Source organism: Polypterus senegalus, chromosome 1 (genome assembly GCF_016835505.1).
Source record: "Polypterus senegalus isolate Bchr_013 chromosome 1, ASM1683550v1, whole genome shotgun sequence".
Lineage (NCBI taxonomy): Eukaryota > Metazoa > Chordata > Cladistia > Polypteriformes > Polypteridae > Polypterus > Polypterus senegalus.
This window is the reverse complement of record NC_053154.1, coordinates 329,994,246-330,012,945: the sequence shown is the minus strand read 5'-3', so window position 1 is coordinate 330,012,945 and position 18,700 is coordinate 329,994,246. Positions and strand designations below refer to the sequence as shown.

General features: G+C 41.9%; 1 protein-coding gene across 1 annotated transcript; it reads left to right on the top strand.

The window, feature by feature from the left end:
* The first annotated feature begins 1,591 nt into the window (after nt 1-1,591).
* Nucleotides 1,592-17,500, top strand: LOC120516378. Its single transcript, XM_039738009.1, has 4 exons — nt 1,592-1,862; nt 4,651-4,800; nt 6,571-6,678; nt 17,170-17,500. Exons 1-4 carry the CDS (start codon nt 1,616-1,618, stop codon nt 17,367-17,369), a joined length of 705 nt encoding a protein of 234 aa, XP_039593943.1. The 5' UTR covers nt 1,592-1,615; the 3' UTR covers nt 17,370-17,500.
* Nucleotides 17,501-18,700: the final 1,200 nt, after the last annotated feature.

Below are 18,700 nucleotides of genomic sequence, written 5' to 3'. Positions count from 1 at the left end.
TGAAAGAAGAAGAAGAAGAAGAAGAAGAAGGTGCAGTGAGAGTAACAACGCTAAAGCAGTTATGGTATTTGGGATACTATGGCTGTTCCCTGGACCATTATATTGTTACAAGTTAATTACAATCAGATGCGTTACACTAATAAACAATATGCAGTTAGTTTCAGTGTATTTATAAAGCCGCATCAGGAAAATAAGGGTAACCACACAGGAACAGTAGCATTGCTTTGCCGCTGGGTGCTGCCAGTCTGCAAAACCGAGCGGAGAACTTGCATACGACAAGGTATGAGGAACCGTGGAAAAGTGCGTGGGTTTACGGCAAGTGTAGGTTTTATACATTGTGATTTGAACGTGGAAAAGTTCTTACGCACCGTTTATACATGAGGCCCCTGGACTTGAAATGTAGTCTAAGTCAGAAAATGGAATAGGCCAAAATGAGGTTAAAGCAAATACCATGGCCTGAACAGAAGCAAAAAGTAAAAGTCAAAGGCAAATACAATTAGACAAAAAACCTCAATTTGAAAAGTTAAATTAATCCAAGTATCCAGGGAGGTTCTTGAATATAAGAACACACTAAACTCATATAGGATTTTGAAAGGAATAAGGATTTCCTTTGAAATATTTTTCTTTAAATGTAGTGCTCATGGACTTTCTTTGTGTTTTGTTTGTAACATGGAGACCAAAACTGCCCCAGTACTCCAGGTGTGGCTTCACTGGTGCTTTGCACATCTTAAGGATAACCTGCCTTGAAATGTACATCCCATGTCAAGGGCACTAAGTAACCGGACTCCCACTGAGCCTTCTTAGTCACAACTAGTCCACTTCGACTCCCAGGTCTTTCATGTAAGATGTTGTTTCAAACTTCAAACCTTACCCTGTGCATTTAAACCTAATATTTGTGTTTTGTGTCTCTAACTCTCTTCATTTTCTTATGCTAAACTTCATCTGCCACAATCTTGCCCAGATTCTCCCAGAATCCTCTAATGATTTCACTGATTTCTGTTCCTCCTAGTTTGGTATCTTCATCACATGATCTTCAGATTGTTTACATCTCTTAAGAAGAGTAGCGGCCCTGGCACTGACCCAACAGGACCCCTTTGCCTAATTCGTTAAAGGTTGTCTCCCTATAAATAAACTTGCATTCATTTCCACACTGCACCTTCAGCTCCCACTTTTTTTAAGCAAGCTTCTATTTCCATAAATCTGGTTCAACAATTTCCTCTGCACTTCTCAATGTGTCTGCTTCTTCATGAATTCCAGCATAGTAGTAAAACGAGACCTCCCTGTCTGACCCACGCTGACAGATCACTAGCACACCTTCTCTCGACATGTAACACTCCATCTTTTACTTCATCATTTCTTCCATTAACTCACACGTGATACATGTTAAGCTTACTGACTTGTAGGTAACCTGGCTGAGCCGGTGTCCCTTTTTATCTAATGACATCACATCTACTTTCCTTCAGAACTTAAAAATTGACTCTGTGTGCAGAGATTTTTATAAATGGCATGTCCACGATTTCTCTCTGCACTTGCTCACCTACTTTAGGACTCCATGATGAATGTTATGCAGTCCCAGCGATTTGTTAGATTCCAGGCCCCCGTCTTGTCAGTCCCTATGATTACTGGAGGTTATAAACTTCCTCACATATGTGAACTTCAGAAAATGTTAACTGATGAAGAGTGGACATGTGCTTTTGTTGGTCTCAGACCCCTGAATGAAGTCTCTTTGCTTTTGACAGGATCAAATTCTTTGATCTGCTACACCTGCACCAGCAACAGCCCTGGCCTGTGTTCAGCTCAGCCCACCATCTGTGAAACTTCATCCACCGCCTGTGGGAGTTTTGCACTGCAAGTCGTGGATAGTAAGTTGATCTGAGGCCTTTCAGCAATTAGCCATTAAGAACAGGTTGGGTCTGCTTGATTGGCACTTTATTCCAGTTCTTTAGGGGGCTGGGTTTGGTGAGTGGAGGGGGTCTGCTTGCATTGTGTGTGTTTTTATCTTTCTTTACTTTTAGGGTTTCTTGCTTTTCAGAGTTTCCATTTGCTTAGAGCCAGCAGTGAACTCATTACTCAAATGTAAGTTGGTTGTCCTCCATTAGCCATTGCTACTCCTCCAATAGACCTCTTGGTCACAACATTCTTAGCCTCTGTGATGGATCTGTGACAATCAGTTTTGACATTCAGCTTGTGTGATGGGCTTGTGCGCTTGTGATTTGAGGGTGGGTCAACTTATTGGTGAGCGTGGAAAGAAAATGTTTTAACAAGCACCGTTTTATCTGTTAAACAGGAATGGTCCCATTTGTGCTCTCTTGGCATGTGACACATACTTTGTCATGTGGGGTGTGAAATGATGTGTCCGGCCCTACAAACACCCAGGCAGTGGCAGTCTTGCAGTCCTGTGGTTGGAATGGGCATTTATGACAGGACTGAGCCCAGAGTCCACACCTCTCGGAGTTCACATCATCACTTTAAAGTTGGAGATCAATAAATAAGAACCAGACCTGGGCTGGCCATGGCCCACTAGGGAAAGCTGAGCTGATGCAAGTCATAAATTGATTGAAGGCATCAAGTAAGCAAAACAGACATGTGAGACCAGAATCGCTAAGATGAATAACTTGATAATAAAGTTATGGGCTAAATACGAGGACAGGGAGGTCTGTATAAACCACAAGAACAAATGGCACCCTTGTGTGCCGCCATTAAAATTGAATCAAAATGTTTTCTTACTCAAGCATCATGCTTGTTAAGTAATTAATGGTTACACTAGAAAATTGTTAGAAATGGTTAAACCTTTTAGGATAACAGTAAGCATAAAATGTTTCGTGAATAAAAGTTAAAATAAAAAATAAGGAAATATCAATGATTTTGAAGAAATATATATCTTCATTTTTCACAGTAATTTGTGGGTTACTAAATTTCAAAAAGAAAAAAAATGGACATATTATACCTGCCCTAGGGAGGATCTGAACAAAACGTAGTCGGAATGGAATTTACCACAGTCTGCATGGAGGCGTCCGTGAGCAGTTTTGATAGAACTGCTTAAATAAGATTCATTATCAGGCAGACATCTTGAAAACAGAGTAGAAGGAGCTTTTCAGTTATTGTCAGCTTACAAAGGTAAGGATGTCTGGGCTTTGCCTTTAGGCCAATTTATTGACAAAAATACTTTGGAAAAACTGAAAAAAACAGCAAGAAATGTAACAAGATCCACCTAAAGATATAATCCTCAAAAAGCCGATTGAAAACCAGAAACACAAGAGGTCAAAAGCAGAAACTTCCAAGTGTTCAACTGCCAAGCTAAGAGAAAGTCAAGGGCAAAACCACAATCTGAGATAGAGAAATAAAATAATTGGGAAACATAGATTCCAGAAAAACAAGATACAAAATGAAAGAAAAGATTCAATAACACAATGAAATACAAAAAGATATTTTAAAGACGACAAAAAGATTAAATAAAAAGTAAACACATCTGAGCCCAGATATGACTGTGCTGAACTAGAACCTGACTCTGCATCGTGGCGCTCCATCGCCATCTTTATCACTGATATTTTAACTGCATTACAGAGGCGAGCAGTTACAGTAGACAGGAATCTCCAGTCTTTTATTTGGCATTCGCCATTCCTTAACTTTTCAGTTTTGTGTTTTAATCAATAAGATCAAATCTTTTCATGTTCATGTGCGCTAGATTGGGGTGTCATTGAAGAGTTCAGCAGGGTCAGGGATGTGAACTACAGAATTAGAGGGTCCTTAGGCACACTACAGGAAAACCTGCCTGCCATTGTCCCATCACTAGGTCTGAAACTGCACGGAGAACCTTAAGGGCCCTAAGGTTCCCTAAGCATGGGAAAGGCGCTGTATATAAATAAAATGTATTATTATTATTATTAAGGTGACCACTGTCTGCAGATCAATCACCCCTTAGCCAGAGAGGGGAATATTCAGGGTGTCCCCAAAACAAAATAATCTCCAGGCACCACACATGTCACTTCACACCACCCTGCTGATTCTTTTGATTGAAATTCTTCCTCCACCTCAACAACAGGCCAGTGATGTCACTGCTGCCATCTTCATGAAGTTGAATACTTCATTTAATGATGTGATTGTTTTGAAGCTCCCACGTAAAAGTGTGACTGTAAAACGGCACTTAGGTACAATGGACAACAACATGCAAAGTTTTAGTAGACACCATGAAGTTGTAAAAGTGGGTGCTGGCACACGGCTCCTTCAGGGGTTTTGTTAATCTGTGTTCTTTTATGCAAAGTGCCACTGTGTGTGTCAACATTGTGGGGACATCTTCTGGCTGTAAATTACATGTCTGCTTAACCTGGTGGCTGGACTTTGCTCTCAGCCCATGGAGGTGTCTGCCATGGCTCCTGATCCAAGCAGCCTCTTCATTTTCTGGTATTTTAATGGTTTCCATTTCTCGGGTTCACCCTGTATAACCCCGTACTTGGCTCTCCTAAGACTGTGCATCTTCCCGTTGAAGTGACCAGCAATCCCCGACTTGTCTTTGTGTTTGTGACTGTAATGCCGTGTGAATGCTTGACAAAGCTACATTTTATGTTTTTATTAGTTGAACTTAAAGATGGCCTCATTGATCACCTAAATATCCTGACACTGAAGCTGCTGCACTGTTCTTTCTCTCTACAGATGGCAGGTCCAGCACGCAGTATTATCAAAGCTGTGCCTACCCAGGAATCTGCAATTCCCCCTTGTCCTTTAACATTGGGGTCCTCAGTGCCAATGTCAATGCCCAGTGCTGCACGACAAGCCTCTGCAACCCGGTGAACTCAGTAACAGGTAACGGTCAGCCATGACAGCACTGTTCGCCCTCCTTCTTTCATGTCTTTAGTGATTTGTTTCTGTGAAGTTTAGCCTGTGTGTCATTTTGTGTGAAATGCTCCTTCTGCATTGAACATCTTGTCAACTCATGACCCCTATCTTGTCACTCGGCATTTCATCAGGGACAGCCTAAGGGCAGCATTATAGCGCCTGGGCTCCAGTGGGTGGAGTGTGGTCAGTTCTCCCTGTACTCCTCCAATTTTTCCCATGAAGTTGACTTGTCACCTAAAATGCCACTGGGTGGTTATGGTAGGGTGAATTCAAACTCTTGTCTTGTACCCTTTGGTTTGTGCGATGGCACAAGCTGGTCAGTGTCTGCACATTTTTTGTCTGTTCATTTTGATTTTTCCTTTTTCTTTTACCTCCACATCCTAAAGATATTCAAGCGTGGTGAGACCTGAAATCTGATGTGTGTGCCCACCAGTAACATGTCATTCAGTTAATTTTTGGTCCTCTGCATTCCAAAAGGACACCATTGGGTACACTTTAACCTTTTAGGGTGTAAAACCAGTTTACAAAATGGATAGGCTGTTGAGGCGCTCAATGTGTGAGGGTGTACTTTAGATCCATCAAAGGGTGAATTCTAAGCAAAATGTCATGAAATAGAATAGGAGACAGACAATGACCAAAAGCAGGGTCACAGGGGACTAGAGACCATCCCAGCAGTGCTGGGTGGAAGACTGGAAACAGCCCCAGCCAAGGTACCATTGAGTGCCCAGCCAAATTCCCATACTCACACACACACATACACCATAGCAATGGTGGACAAACTCCACAGAACAAGGCAAATGGACCAGTTGGCCCTGCCAAGCTCCACTGACTACTGTACTGTGGCCTACAAATGAGTTGAGTCCTGGTCTTTGTACAAATGAAAGGCTTATGCCATGCCAAGTCAGCTCTGGACATAACGTTCATCACATATGCCAGACGCACTGGACATTGGTGGTGAAGAGGAAGAGTCCGAACCAATGTGCAAAAAGATCAAGGCAAAGAGAATGCAGACACTTATTCTTTGAGGGTTTTTCTCTTTCTCTGACCCAAAGTGGCACACAATCTGTGCCAATTCCCTCACCTAACTCAATCTCAAATATGAATTTTATATTGCAAGTAAATGAGGCTGGTTATCTTTCTGGGAGTCTTAGCGGACTGATCACACAACTCCAAACCCCAGCAGCACTCTTCAGAAATGACCAGGTGATCCCATATTGGGGTCCAAGCCTCCCAAATCTGTCTCAATCTGCTCCCAATGGGCCATGTCCATCGTCAAACCATTGTGAGTGACAGAGCTCCACAGCACTTCATTTAGACATTGTGACCCCAACCGGCATTCTGACTTCTTCAATGACATCCTAGAGCACATGACCACAGGTGACAGTAAGAACAGAAATGTCCACAAGTGGGACTTTGATGAAGTCTTCATGGGGCTAAATGATTTGGCCCTTTTTCTGCATTTTGCTTTTTAGATAGATAGATAGATAGATAGATAGATAGATAGATAGATAGATAGATAGATAGATAGATAGATAGATAGATAGATAGTTTTTTAATCATAAGGTGAAATTCACTGAAGCTCCTCCTCTGTCTGGAGATGATCCTGTTCAGTGGATGCAGTGGATTCTCCATTCTCCTGTATTGTCATACAGTTTGGTACATTAGCAGAGTTTGACTGCGGAAGGCTAGCGTGCTTCTTTATTGCATTTCTCTGATTTTGACATTCTTACGTTTTAGTGTCTCCACAAACTCTGAATTCTCTGACGTGCTATTTTGGAGTAAATGACAACATCAAGGGGACTATCCAGTGCAAAGGAAGTGAAACCCTCTGCTTCACAATTGGACGTAAGTAGAGTGTAATGTGTCATGACCTTGGTGGGTGGTGACCATGAATGCTAACAACCACATGGGAAAGTCCACATGTCCATCACACATCCATCACATGTCCTTCATTAACTAATCCTGTTTACATCGTTACAAGGAGAGAGTAGAATTAAAAGCAAGGCAGAGCAAATTGTCACAGTTTAGGGTGGCAAAAAAAAAAACAACAACTCACCATTCAGGGTTGCTTAGGACAAGACGTGGACCATAGCAGAGCTCTTGATGTCAAGGTGGAGGAGGTAGGTCTCTGAGTCTTGGACATGTCAACAGACGTCCAACTCTTGGAGACTCCACACTGCATTATCCTCAAATACCCAAGGAGGAAAACCTTAAGGTGGATTTTTGAAAATTCTGGAGGCTGGTAAATGATATCCCATATGAAAATAAAGCATATTCAGCATGCCCAGTTTCTCAAGGATGACGTTAAGAATTACTTGCCACCATTTTGTAGATTGTTACTCATAATTCTTATCTTAAGTTAAATGAAGGCACCATCATGCTATTCTCTTATTGTGAGTCAGTTAGGATTCTTCAGGTTAGGCTTAGGGTGGTGACAGGGCATTGCCCTGACACAGGGGCCATGGCTTAGATTGTCGCTCATTATGATGTCATTAACGTGGCACTTTATAAGCCAGAACCACCTGTGGAGTACTGTAATGGTTGCTACTTATTGTATGTGTTGTGTCTGTTTCTGCCCCTTGTTCTCTTTAGAATATATGTCCTAGGGATTAAGTATTTTAAGGATATCTCTTTAAGGGGAACAGGGGGCCAAACCACGCCTGTGGGTCTTTGAATAAATGCACTGGTGAGTGTTGCAAGAGGCTAAACCGACTTCATAAAGAAAAAGAAGCGCATTTTGAAAAGGAGAGGAGAAGGAGCTGGGAAAGAGGAATAGAAAGGGAGCGATCCGAAAGGCACGAAATGCTCATTATCTAGATTAGTTTGGATGCACACAAAAATGAGTACTGGCTGACCAGGGGAGGACATCGGTGTGCATGGTGCTGCCTTTTATTTGTGATGCTTGCATCTTCCATTGAGGGTCATTAACACCATCACACCCGGGTGAGGCAGAGTTTGGCATCCAGGATAATACTTGTCTCCAAGCCTCCCTTGAAAAGCTCCCTTGAACTGTAGAGGGCAAATGTGTCATTGGTATATTTTACCAGTGCGCTGGATTTAACAGTGAAATACCCAGCCCAGTTGGACCAAAGCCAAAAGGTATGATCTAAAAGGGACTGGGGAATGGGGATGGGGTGTGCGTTTGATTTATATTTGTATACTATCTATATGAATATATATATATGTATGTGCTGCGAATATTTTTATGTTGTCAGTGAGTAGTCACATTTCTTTTTTTTTTTTTGTTTATCTCATTTCCTTTTCTGCTTTGACATTTTTCTGTTTAGTTCATTATAAAGGGTTAGGTTTTGGGGTTAGGGGTGTGGTCATATTAATTAATTTCTGGTTACTTTGCGGAGATCTCATACCCGGATATAGACAAGCAGACAGAGAATGTCCCAAAACACACATGTTTATTTTACAATTCACTAACCACCACTAAAGCTCTATCCTCTTCCACCCAACTCCGGCTTTCCGAATGAAGTGAGACAGCCCTTTTTATAGCGCCTTCAAAAGTACTCCATGTGCTCCACATTTAACATCCATCAGCACTTCCAGGTGTGGTGGAAGTGCTGCAGACCACAGTTCTGGAGCTGTCCAGGCACCCCCTGGTGGTGGCCACGTCCCTCCATAGGGTTGAACTTCCAAGCTCTGTGGCCCCCATGTAATCCAGGCAGGTCGCCCTCTTGTGGTCCAGGAAACAGTATGGTCCAAGATTTTGGAAATACTCTCAGAAAGAAAGAAAGAAAGAAAGAAAGAAAGAAAGAAAGAAAGAAAGAAAGAAAGAAAGAAAGAGTTTAAGTGTGAATTTCTCTCTCTCTCTGGCTGCAACATTACAATCTGTTCAAAACTGAAGTCCTCCTTCCGGCAGCTGGAGCTTTATAGATGAGGAACTGACCATCTTGTTGGTACTGTGGAGAGAAGAAAAGAGGAGAATGTTAGCACGAGTGCCCCGGCTCAGCCTGTCTCAGGTGGGCTTGGAGGGTGAATCACAGATGCACCTGCATGACAACAAGAAAATAACGTGTACTGTACCTTGTTTCTGCTGAGGTTCCCACCTTACATTTTAGGTTTAGTAATTTGATTCTTGCCTTCCAGTTTGGACTCCTGTTATTTTTTAGCATACCTTTTTTTGGTCCTCTCATGTTGCTAGTTGCACCTTTGGCAGAAGAGATTGTGAGCACAAATTAAGGGAGGCTCGTGGATAATGTTGAATGAGGTCTCAACCGGAGTGCTGAGTGGCCTCCATATTACAAAACGACAGCGGAATAGAAGTAACAAGCTGGTTAAGTTTTTAGATGATCAATCAATCAATCAATCAATCAATCAATCAATCAATCCAATCAATCAATCAATCATTCAAAATCTTTATTGTCATTGTAGCAATGAGACATTGTACAACGAAATTTAGGTGCACTTTTCCTATGCAAAAATAAAATAAAAAATAAAAAAAATTACTCAAGTTAAAACTAAAATTTTCTATTCATACATATGTCATATTGTACTTGTCCCATTGCCAATGTTAACTTAGGGCTGTATTGTAAACATGAAGGTGCACTCGGTCAGATTGACCACTTAGCAGCATTCAGCATGTTGATGGCTGAAGGATAGAAACTGTTTCTCAGTCTATTTGTCTTAGTCTTTAAGGATCTGAAACATCTGCCTGAAGGCAGGAGTTAAAACAATGGATGTCCTGGGTGTGATGGGTCCTGAAGAATTTTCTTGATGTTCCTGAGGCAACAGGAACTATGTAGTTCTTCTAGTGAGGGGAGAGGACAGCTGACTATTCACTGGGCGACCTTAATGACCCTGTGGAGCTCTTTCCTCTGTGCTACTGTGCAGCTGGAGAACCACGCACAGAGACAGTAGACCAGGATGATCTCTACTGTGCAGCGGTAAAAGGACACCAGCAGTTTCTCAGGGATGTTGTTCTTCCTGAGGAAGTAGAGTCTCTTTTGGGCCTTCTTCACTACCTCAGCAGTGTATGTTTCACAGGTCAAGTCCTCCCTAATGGTGACTCACAAGAAGCGGAAGTCTGAGACCCTCTCCACACAGTCCCCATTGATGATGAGTGGCTGGATGTTGTCTGCCTTCTTCATGAAGTCCACAATCACCCTTGGTCTTGGCTATATTTAGGAGCAAGTTGTTATTCCTACACCACGTTTCCAGCCGCTCCACCTCATCCCTGTAGGCGGACTCATCCCCCCAGAGATGAGCCCTACTACCGTGGTATTGTCAGCGAACTTAATGATGGTGTTACTGTGGTGGGCATGAATGCAATTATGAGTGTGGCAGGTATAGAGCAGGGGGCTCAGCACACAGCCCTGTGGGGAGCCAGTGTTGAGGCTGATAGCTGTGGAGATATAGGGACCCACTCTAACTCTCTGAGTGCGATCACTCAGGAAGTCCTTGAACCAAAGGTAGGTTGAGTGTGGAAGTCCTATGTCTGACAGTTTGGTCACCAGTCTGTGTGGTAAGATGGTATTAAAGGCAGAGCTGAAGTCTATGAAGAGCAGCCGTGCGTAGCTCCTCTGCTCCTCCAGATGGGACAGAACAGCTTGGAGAACAGTGGCCACAGCGTCCTCCATAGACCTGTTGGTTCTGTAGGCAAACTGGTGCGGATCAAGCATGGGAGGAATGAATGACATGATGTGGTTCCTGATGAGCTTCTTAAAGCACTTCATAACCACAGGGGTAAGTGCAACTGGCCTGTAGTCATTAAGACTGGTGAAGGTCTGTTTCTTGGCCAGAAGCACTATGACAGAGGGTTTCAGGCAGGATGGCACAGTGGACTGAGACAGAGACTGGTTGAATATCCTGGTGAACACCCCAGCCAGTTGGTCTGCACAGTCTTTCAGCACACATCTCGAGATGCCGTCAGGTCCAGCTGCCCTCCATGGGTTGACAGCCTGCAATGTGCCTCTCACCTTGTGCTCCCCCACTGTGAAGATGGGGCTGTTCTTGGTTTCTGGATGGGGTCTGGCTGTCTCTGGTGGATCCACTTCAAACTGGGCAAAGTAGTGGTTCAGTTCCTCAGACAGCGATAAATCACCTCCCACAGCTGGAAACCCTTCCACACTTGCCTGCCATTGTTGCTGTGCAGGTGTTCCTCGATCTTCCTTTTATAATCTAACTTGGCCTCTTGGATGACTCTCTTTAAGCTGACATGGGCTGTGCTGAAGAGGACCTTGTCACCAGACCTGAAGGCAGTGTTCCTCTCTTTCAGCAGCCTCCGGACTTCCCTGGTCATCCAGGGCTTCTATTTGGGGTAGACCCAGATACATTTATCCACTGTGACAATGTCTGTGCAGTTCTTAATATAACACAGTACGCGGTCACTGAACACTTCAAGGTCTGGGTGTTCAAAGATGTCTCAGCTGGTCCTACTGAAACAGTCCTGCAGCTGCTGAGAGGCTCCATCTGGCCAAGTTTGAACTGTCCTTGTGCTGTTAAGGGCAGTTTTCCTTTATGGGATGTAGGCCAGAATTAAAAACAGTAACGTGTGGTCAGAGTGGCCCAGGTGAGGTAGTGGTGTAGACCTGTTTAATGTTTGTATAGACTTTATCCAATGTGTTAGCTCCTCTGGTGGCACACTTGACGGGCTGATGGAATTTAGGGAGCACAGGTTTTAAATCCACACGGTTAACACTAGAATTACCAGAGCCTACGAAAAAACTCGTAATTCCGTCCCACCTTAAACCGCTTCTTAAATCCCTTCACACCTCTCCGCCAGCGTCCTTTGTTTTCTAAATGTGCTGATAAAGAGAAGCTAGGAGCAGCCCGCTATTCCATCCCCCCACCAATTTAGAACGTGCACGAACTTCAGCTTGATTGAGTATCTGGGAGTGAAGTGGAGTTTTACAGTGGAAATAATAGATCGTTGTTTGGAACACACGCATTTCATGTCTGTTCCGTTTCTACAGTAATCTGTGTCAACACATTGATAAAACAGAAACGTTTTTTATATTCTAGTAGTAGATGACAAAATGTAGGCATAAACTATATAGTGTATGAAGCCTGAAGTCCAAATAGCAAAGAAACATTTTCACAAGAATAACACAATTGCGCTTTTATTCAAAAATATAACTGCAGAAACAAAAAGCCGCCTTAACATGCGACATTGACATCACTTTTATGTAACTGCCTCCGTGGTTCAATGGACTCAGCCCCCGCTTGTGAGTCAAGAGGTTATGAGTTCGATCCTGCGCCCCTCTGTTTTGAGAAGATAACTGCTTTTAGTCTCACTATTTTAGAATAAAAGCATACATTTGATTTCAGTCTATAACAGCCGGTGCAATTTATGATCCTTGTAAAGGTTAGTTTTTTTATTCACTTTTCATTCTCTCAGTCGCGTTCAGAATCAATCCATACAACCCCATCTGACACTGCTGTTTTCACTAAAGACGCGCTATAGCTCTGCAGTGTACCACAATGCATACTAACGCCCCCTTTTGGTAAAGCCATACTCAGTGTATTCATTAGATGAACGGTAAAAAAGTAAGAGCGAGGGGACGGTAACTTACTGAAGCACACAAGCAAAACCACAATAGCACGCGGGCTCGATGTACTGTAGTGCGCGTCAACTCGATCTGACTTGCGATCACATTCCAAAAAATATTTCTTTTCAAGTTCTATTTAGTCCATATGAGTCAAACTCAAGGCCCACGGGCCACATCCGGCCCAGCGTGTAATTATATCCGGCCCGCGAGATCATTTTATATACTGTATTATTGTTATTAAAGGCCCGGGGATATGAAGCACTGGTAACACAATAAACTACAGATCCCATAATCCAGCACTTTAGCTGCCTTGTCAAACACTTACCACGTTAATCAAGTCTAGCTTATGATGCTACAAGTTATTGCCAAGCTAGCCCACACGATGCCAAAGAGAAAAGGTGATTCTGAACATAGAGCCTTTAAAAACCGATGGGAGGCTGAGTATATGTTTACTGACATTGCCGGTAAACCCGTGTGTCTCATTTGTGGAACGTGTGTACAAAAACTGGGGTCTCCTTCCCAGCAAAAGTCGAGCAGCCGGCGCGCGCGCATAGCTGTGCTGGGATTTGAGACGCTGACTGCGCTTCTGCCTTAAATCAAAGTGAGCACTTTTAATTTTTTTCATCCTCCCCCTGAGCTATAGCCCAGACAAGTGCAAACACAGGACCCCTTTTCTACACCACGGCAAAATAATATTAAGGCGATTCACACTTTCTTTTGCACGTATACGATTATGAGGTCCTCAGCTCGGATTATGAAGACACGCACACGAGTGAAGGACTGACAGTGTCGTCACAGCCGATTAATGGCAGAGACGTCTCACCAGTCTACACAAGACCCACCGCGACTATCCCCAAAAGGCGATCATAACGTCAGCGAACACATCTCTCTATACTATATAAAAGAAAAATGCAACTTTCCTTTCTTTACACCTTTTTTCATTTTATCCCAAACCAAAGCCTTTCTCTCTTAACACTGCAGAGGACACAAAACTATTTTTCTTTAATTACTTGTAATACCGTTAAGGCACATTACCAGAGGCAGAAATTTGAAGGTTCAGATAGAAAATGTAATTTCTATACCACAGCTGTCGTGTAGCGCCTTTCAAAAGGGATCAACTACCGAGAGATGATCCATATATATTTTAGCTGCTGTCAGTACTACTCACCTGTTCTGTTATACCGTCTTTTAAAATGTAGTTTACCCGCAACCACTCCAGTAGTGCTCAATGTACCTGTACTTCTTAAAACGTTAATGTTTTACTGTTTAATAACTAATAGACTAAATTTTATTATTTTTCCCTTGCACTCAGTGACCAAAGCTATACACACACATATAGACACATACATATATATATACACATATATATACCTGTGTGTATGTTTGTATGTATGTATATATATATATATATATATATACACACACACCTATATATATTTATATATATATATATATATATATATATATATATATATATATATATATACACACACACACACATATATAATTTGTGTGTGTGTATGTATGTATGTGTGTGTATGTATGATGTAGATAGATATGTATATATATATATATATGTGTACTGTATATGTAGATATCTAATGTATATACATATGTATATATTTATATAGATATGAAGGTATGTATGTGTGTGTGTATATATATATATATATATATATATATATATATATATATATATATATATATATATATATATATATAATGTAGACTCAAAACCATTATGACAGCAGCAATCCAAGCTGTGAGAAAACAGTAAAAAGGAGGCATGTCAGATGTCGTGGTACATTTTCTAATGCAGCTAGACGGAAACAACTTTGTGACGCTGCCGCCAAATACACAAAACAATTACTTTCACAATCATTTTACATTATTTTTCAAATGTTTCCTTTTCTTTTTCATAACTTCTTTAACACACGACATCGCAGCGAAGTGCAGTTATTTTGCTATATATATATATATATATATATATCACAGCGACACTCATAACAGTGACAAAACAATTACATTGACAATCATGTTACGTTATTTTCAAAATGTTTCCTTTTGTTTCTCTTTCCTTCTTTAACACACTACTTCTCCGCTGCATAGATATAGATATGGGAACAACACTCATATCAATGACAAAACAATTACATTAACAATCATGTTACGTTATTTTTTAAATTTTTCCTTTTCTTTTTCATACCTTCTTTAACACACTACTTCTCCGCTGTGAAGCGCGGGTATTCTGCTAGTTATTTAAATAAAGGTTTATTAAAACGCCGCAATATAAAAGAACATATTTCCACGGAGCTAGCACTCCCATCAGAAACACTGGGCTGATTGAGGGCCACAGGGGATGAGTTATGAGGAAAGATTCAAAGAGCTGAGCCTTTATTCAGATGAAGAGGAGACCTGACTGAAGTGTTTAAAATGATGAAGGGAACACAGAGAACAATAGACACTTGGAATAACAAGAAACAAGTAGTATGGTGGACAGGAGGACTTTAGGGACTTTCAAAACATGACTTCATATTTTGTTAGGAGGGCACATGACTGAAGTAGTCCATTGGACCCCAGCTGTGATCTTAAAATGAGTTCTTCAACAGAAACATGTAGACACAATTTGCAACTTGTTAGGGGCAAATTCTGCACAAATATTACAAAGTATTTCTTTACACAGAGAACCACAGATGCAGAATAAATGACAGCAGGGGCCTCATGCATAACACCGCACGTAGAATTCACACTAAAACATGGCATACAGACAAAAGCGGAAATGTTCGTACGCACAAAAAAATCCAGATGCATAAATCTGTGCGAACGCCAGTTTCCACGTTATTCCACTCCATAAATCCCAGTCAGTGTGAAAAGTAACACACGTGCACATGCATGCTGCCACTCCCCAACTCCTCTCAGAATTACACCTCTTTTAATATCTCTCCATCTATCCATTATCCAACCGCTATATTCCAACTATAGGGTCACGGGGGTCTGCTGGAACCAATCCCAGCCAACACAGGGCGCAAGGTAGGAAACAAACCCCAGGAAGGGTGCCAACCCACCTCAGTCTTTGAATATGCAAAACAATATAAATAGCCCTTAAGCTTAGCGTTTTGTGAAAAGACAATTGCAAAAGCATGGGGGATAATAGAAGAATTTCAGAGAATCTCAAGTGGAGGCAAAGAAAAACATCATTTGTTGGTTTAAACAGTGGAATAAACAGCAAAAGGAAGTTGATCGAGTGACATAGAGTGTCAGAAAAACTCGAAACCTCAACTTCACAAAGTCGCACAGTGCCAAAATAAAAAAGAACTTGTCAGATGTCAAAGTTGCCGTGAAAAGGCAAGTCGTAGCCCACCATCTGAGTGTCATATGAAAGCTTATTAGGGTACAGAGAAAAAAAATAGGGACACAGTGGGGAAAAAGCAGAAAATGTCAACTTTAATCTCAGAATTTCCACTTCAATCATGTAGTATATTTTGTCATTAAAGTACAACAGCATAAACTTCATCTTAAAATCGTTTAATTTACCAGTTTCTTAAATCCCATCGTAACTAAAGTCCCACGTTAAATGCTTTGTTTTGTATGTGTTCTTCTGTGTGCTCTATGTATGTGAATCACTACCTGCTTCTTAAACGGGAATCCATTACATTTGTGATATTACAGCTCTCTGAATAATTAAAATACTGTATACGTGATATCATTTTCATGATGATAGGAGTTAAAGCATGTTATTAAACATGGGAACACGGTGGCGCAGTCATTGTTCATGTCTCATGCAAGATGCTGCTGCGCCATGTGCGACCTTCAATGAAATACTTTATTGCAGCAGTGCTGTCTCTTTCAAATGTACTAACCTCCAATTCCTGTCCTTCCTTTTCTTTCTCCAAGTAACCAATCGCCACACAATCAGCTCTGTAATAGACGTTAAGCCACCAGTTTGCTTAGAACGCCGATTCTTCAAAATGTTTAAGGAACATTGAAATATCTTCGTAGTACATGTTTAATGATTCTATCTGTCTATCCTTCCAGTGTCGCGTCAGCACCAGCAAGAATACAGCGTGAGGCAGTAACAATCGGGGTGTCCGCTCCTTGCTTGTTTGTCATATGACAGCAGTTCAAATAGACAGCATGGCTGAGGCAGTGTGTGCTTTTTGCTGTATCCCAATAATTCTCTTTCCAATCAGCTGCTGTAGAGCTGTGATTTCGCACTCAGATACGGTGATATAAATACTTGAGAAGAGGAACACTAAAGCAGCTATGGTATTTTGAAAAGATTTGGCCATTCTGTGGACCATTATAGTGTTACAGTTTAATTACAATCTGATGCCTTAAACTAATAAACAATACACAGTTAATTCCAGTGTATATCATAAAGCCGCATCAGGGATGTGGATCTAACAAAGAAGGCGAAACCACACTGGAACAAAAGTACTACTTTGACAGTGGGTGCCGCCAGTTTGCAAAACCATACGAAAAACTTGGGTACAGTAGGGTTTGAGCTGGCATGAAAATTTGCGTGGCTTTCCACCAAGTTTAGGTTTTAAACATTGTGATGTGAGCGTGGAAATGGGAGGATGCAACATTTTTGTGTGTACGCACCTTTTAAACATGAGGCCCCAGGACTTTCAGAACCTTCAAAATCTGATTCTGCTGCATTTTGAAGAAATGAGGTGAATAGGATCGGTGAGGGTTGCTGGTCTGACTGGCCTCTTCTTGTCCAAATTGCTTGAATGGTTTTTAATAGGGGCTTTAGTTCAAACAATGTGTTCAAGAGGAGGTTGGTAACATCACTAGTTTTCTTGGCTACATGACTCTTCTCCATCTCTTTCAGTGAAAAACAGAGGAATGGTCAGAGGATGCACTTCACAGGGTGTCTGTGACAACTATGAAACAGTCATCAGCTTCTTTGGTGACACCCCGACAACAAAACCCACATGCTGCAGTGGAAACTTATGCAATAGCAGCTGGAGGCCAAGATGGAGTCCCATTTTGTATCTGCTTGTGCTGACAGCAGTGACCTTCTTCTACTAAATTTGTGCAGACCTAAGATGGTCATGGAAGGATGGGCTCTGTCACCTGGCACCCCATTGATTCTGTATGCTGCACTTTTTCCTTCGATTTGTCATGTGTAATTAATTGCTTTTAAAATTTGTGATTTTTCTGTAATTGAGTAGTCTGTAAAAGGCCCTATGTTAGTAGTATATGCTGACTGCAGTGGGCTGGCACCTTGCCCAGGGTTTGGTTCCTGCCTTGAGCCCTGTGTTGGCTGGGATTGGCTCCAGCAGACCCCCATGACCCTGTAGTTAGGATATAGCGGGTTGGATAATGGATGGATGGAGTATATGCTGATTAAAAAACAAAAAGCAGCTGTGGCTTGATTTGAAATCCTCTGGGGACTAACAGGCCATGTAATGTTAGTAAAAGATGGCATACACGTTAAATGTGAGTGTGTCCTATGTCTGTCCTGATCAGAGCAAGAAGATGGCGGAGTAGATAACCTACACAACACCATTGCATCTGCTGAGATGGGAAGGCCTTTGTCCCTCAGTGTCCATATGCTGGGCTTAGAATGTCCCTATCAGCCTCACTGTCACTGTATGGGCAAGATCAAATATCTTTGGTATCTTCTGGGCAGCTTGTTGTCAGCTAGCACAAGTCCGATAGCTCCTGAACACCAGACAAGACCTCCTGGAATCTGCAGCTAAAGGAAGCACCACGTAATCTGCTTAAAGTGGCAATTGGTCCCCAAATCAGGCTTCACCCCTTTCTGATTCCCAGAGCCTTTGGCATTTTAGTGCTTCTGCTGCCATGAATCTCTCATGTCATTTCAACTCTTTCTCAAGTTAGATAAGTTCTGAAAGGAGCAGAATGTTACTGACTCCACACCAGTCCATCATTAGACTAAACTTTAAGAAGGTATCCGTGGATTAAGTCTCATTCGGAGCCTTTAGAATGTCCTCCAGGTTCCCACAGGAGTAGTTTGTTCCTTATTCCCACAAATGTTCATGCGGTGAAGTGCTTTCTCATCTTAAATACACATCCCTTTGAGTCCACTAGGGGTTGTCAAGTAAGCCTGATCTGGCTCAGCTTTATCGGTGCCTTTGAGAACTCGATGAGGGCCCCAGGCTGTTCTCACTTCTCTTCTCCAAACTCCCCTAAGACTCTCACATTTAGATAAACCTTTAAGCCCCAGGATGTACTTGGCTGCTGTCCTCTGCACAACTGGCACTGATGCTACATACTGTGGAAAAATGGAACTTGTTCTAAGAAGAAAACTGCAAGATGAAGGGCTGAGAAACAGAGAAGTCTGATGCTGCACAGATGGTGACAATAAACAAGACAAAGATTGAACAAAGATAAGT

Coding starts and splice junctions, on each gene's coding strand:
- LOC120516378 (XM_039738009.1), top strand. CDS start 1,616: ATGATTACTGGAGGTTATAAACTTCCTCACATATGTGAACTTCAGAAA. Junction 4,801..6,570: donor CCCGGTGAACTCAGTAACAG/GTAACGGTCAGC, acceptor CTTACGTTTTAG/TGTCTCCACAAACTCTGAAT. Junction 6,679..17,169: donor CCTCTGCTTCACAATTGGAC/GTAAGTAGAGTG, acceptor CATCTCTTTCAG/TGAAAAACAGAGGAATGGTC.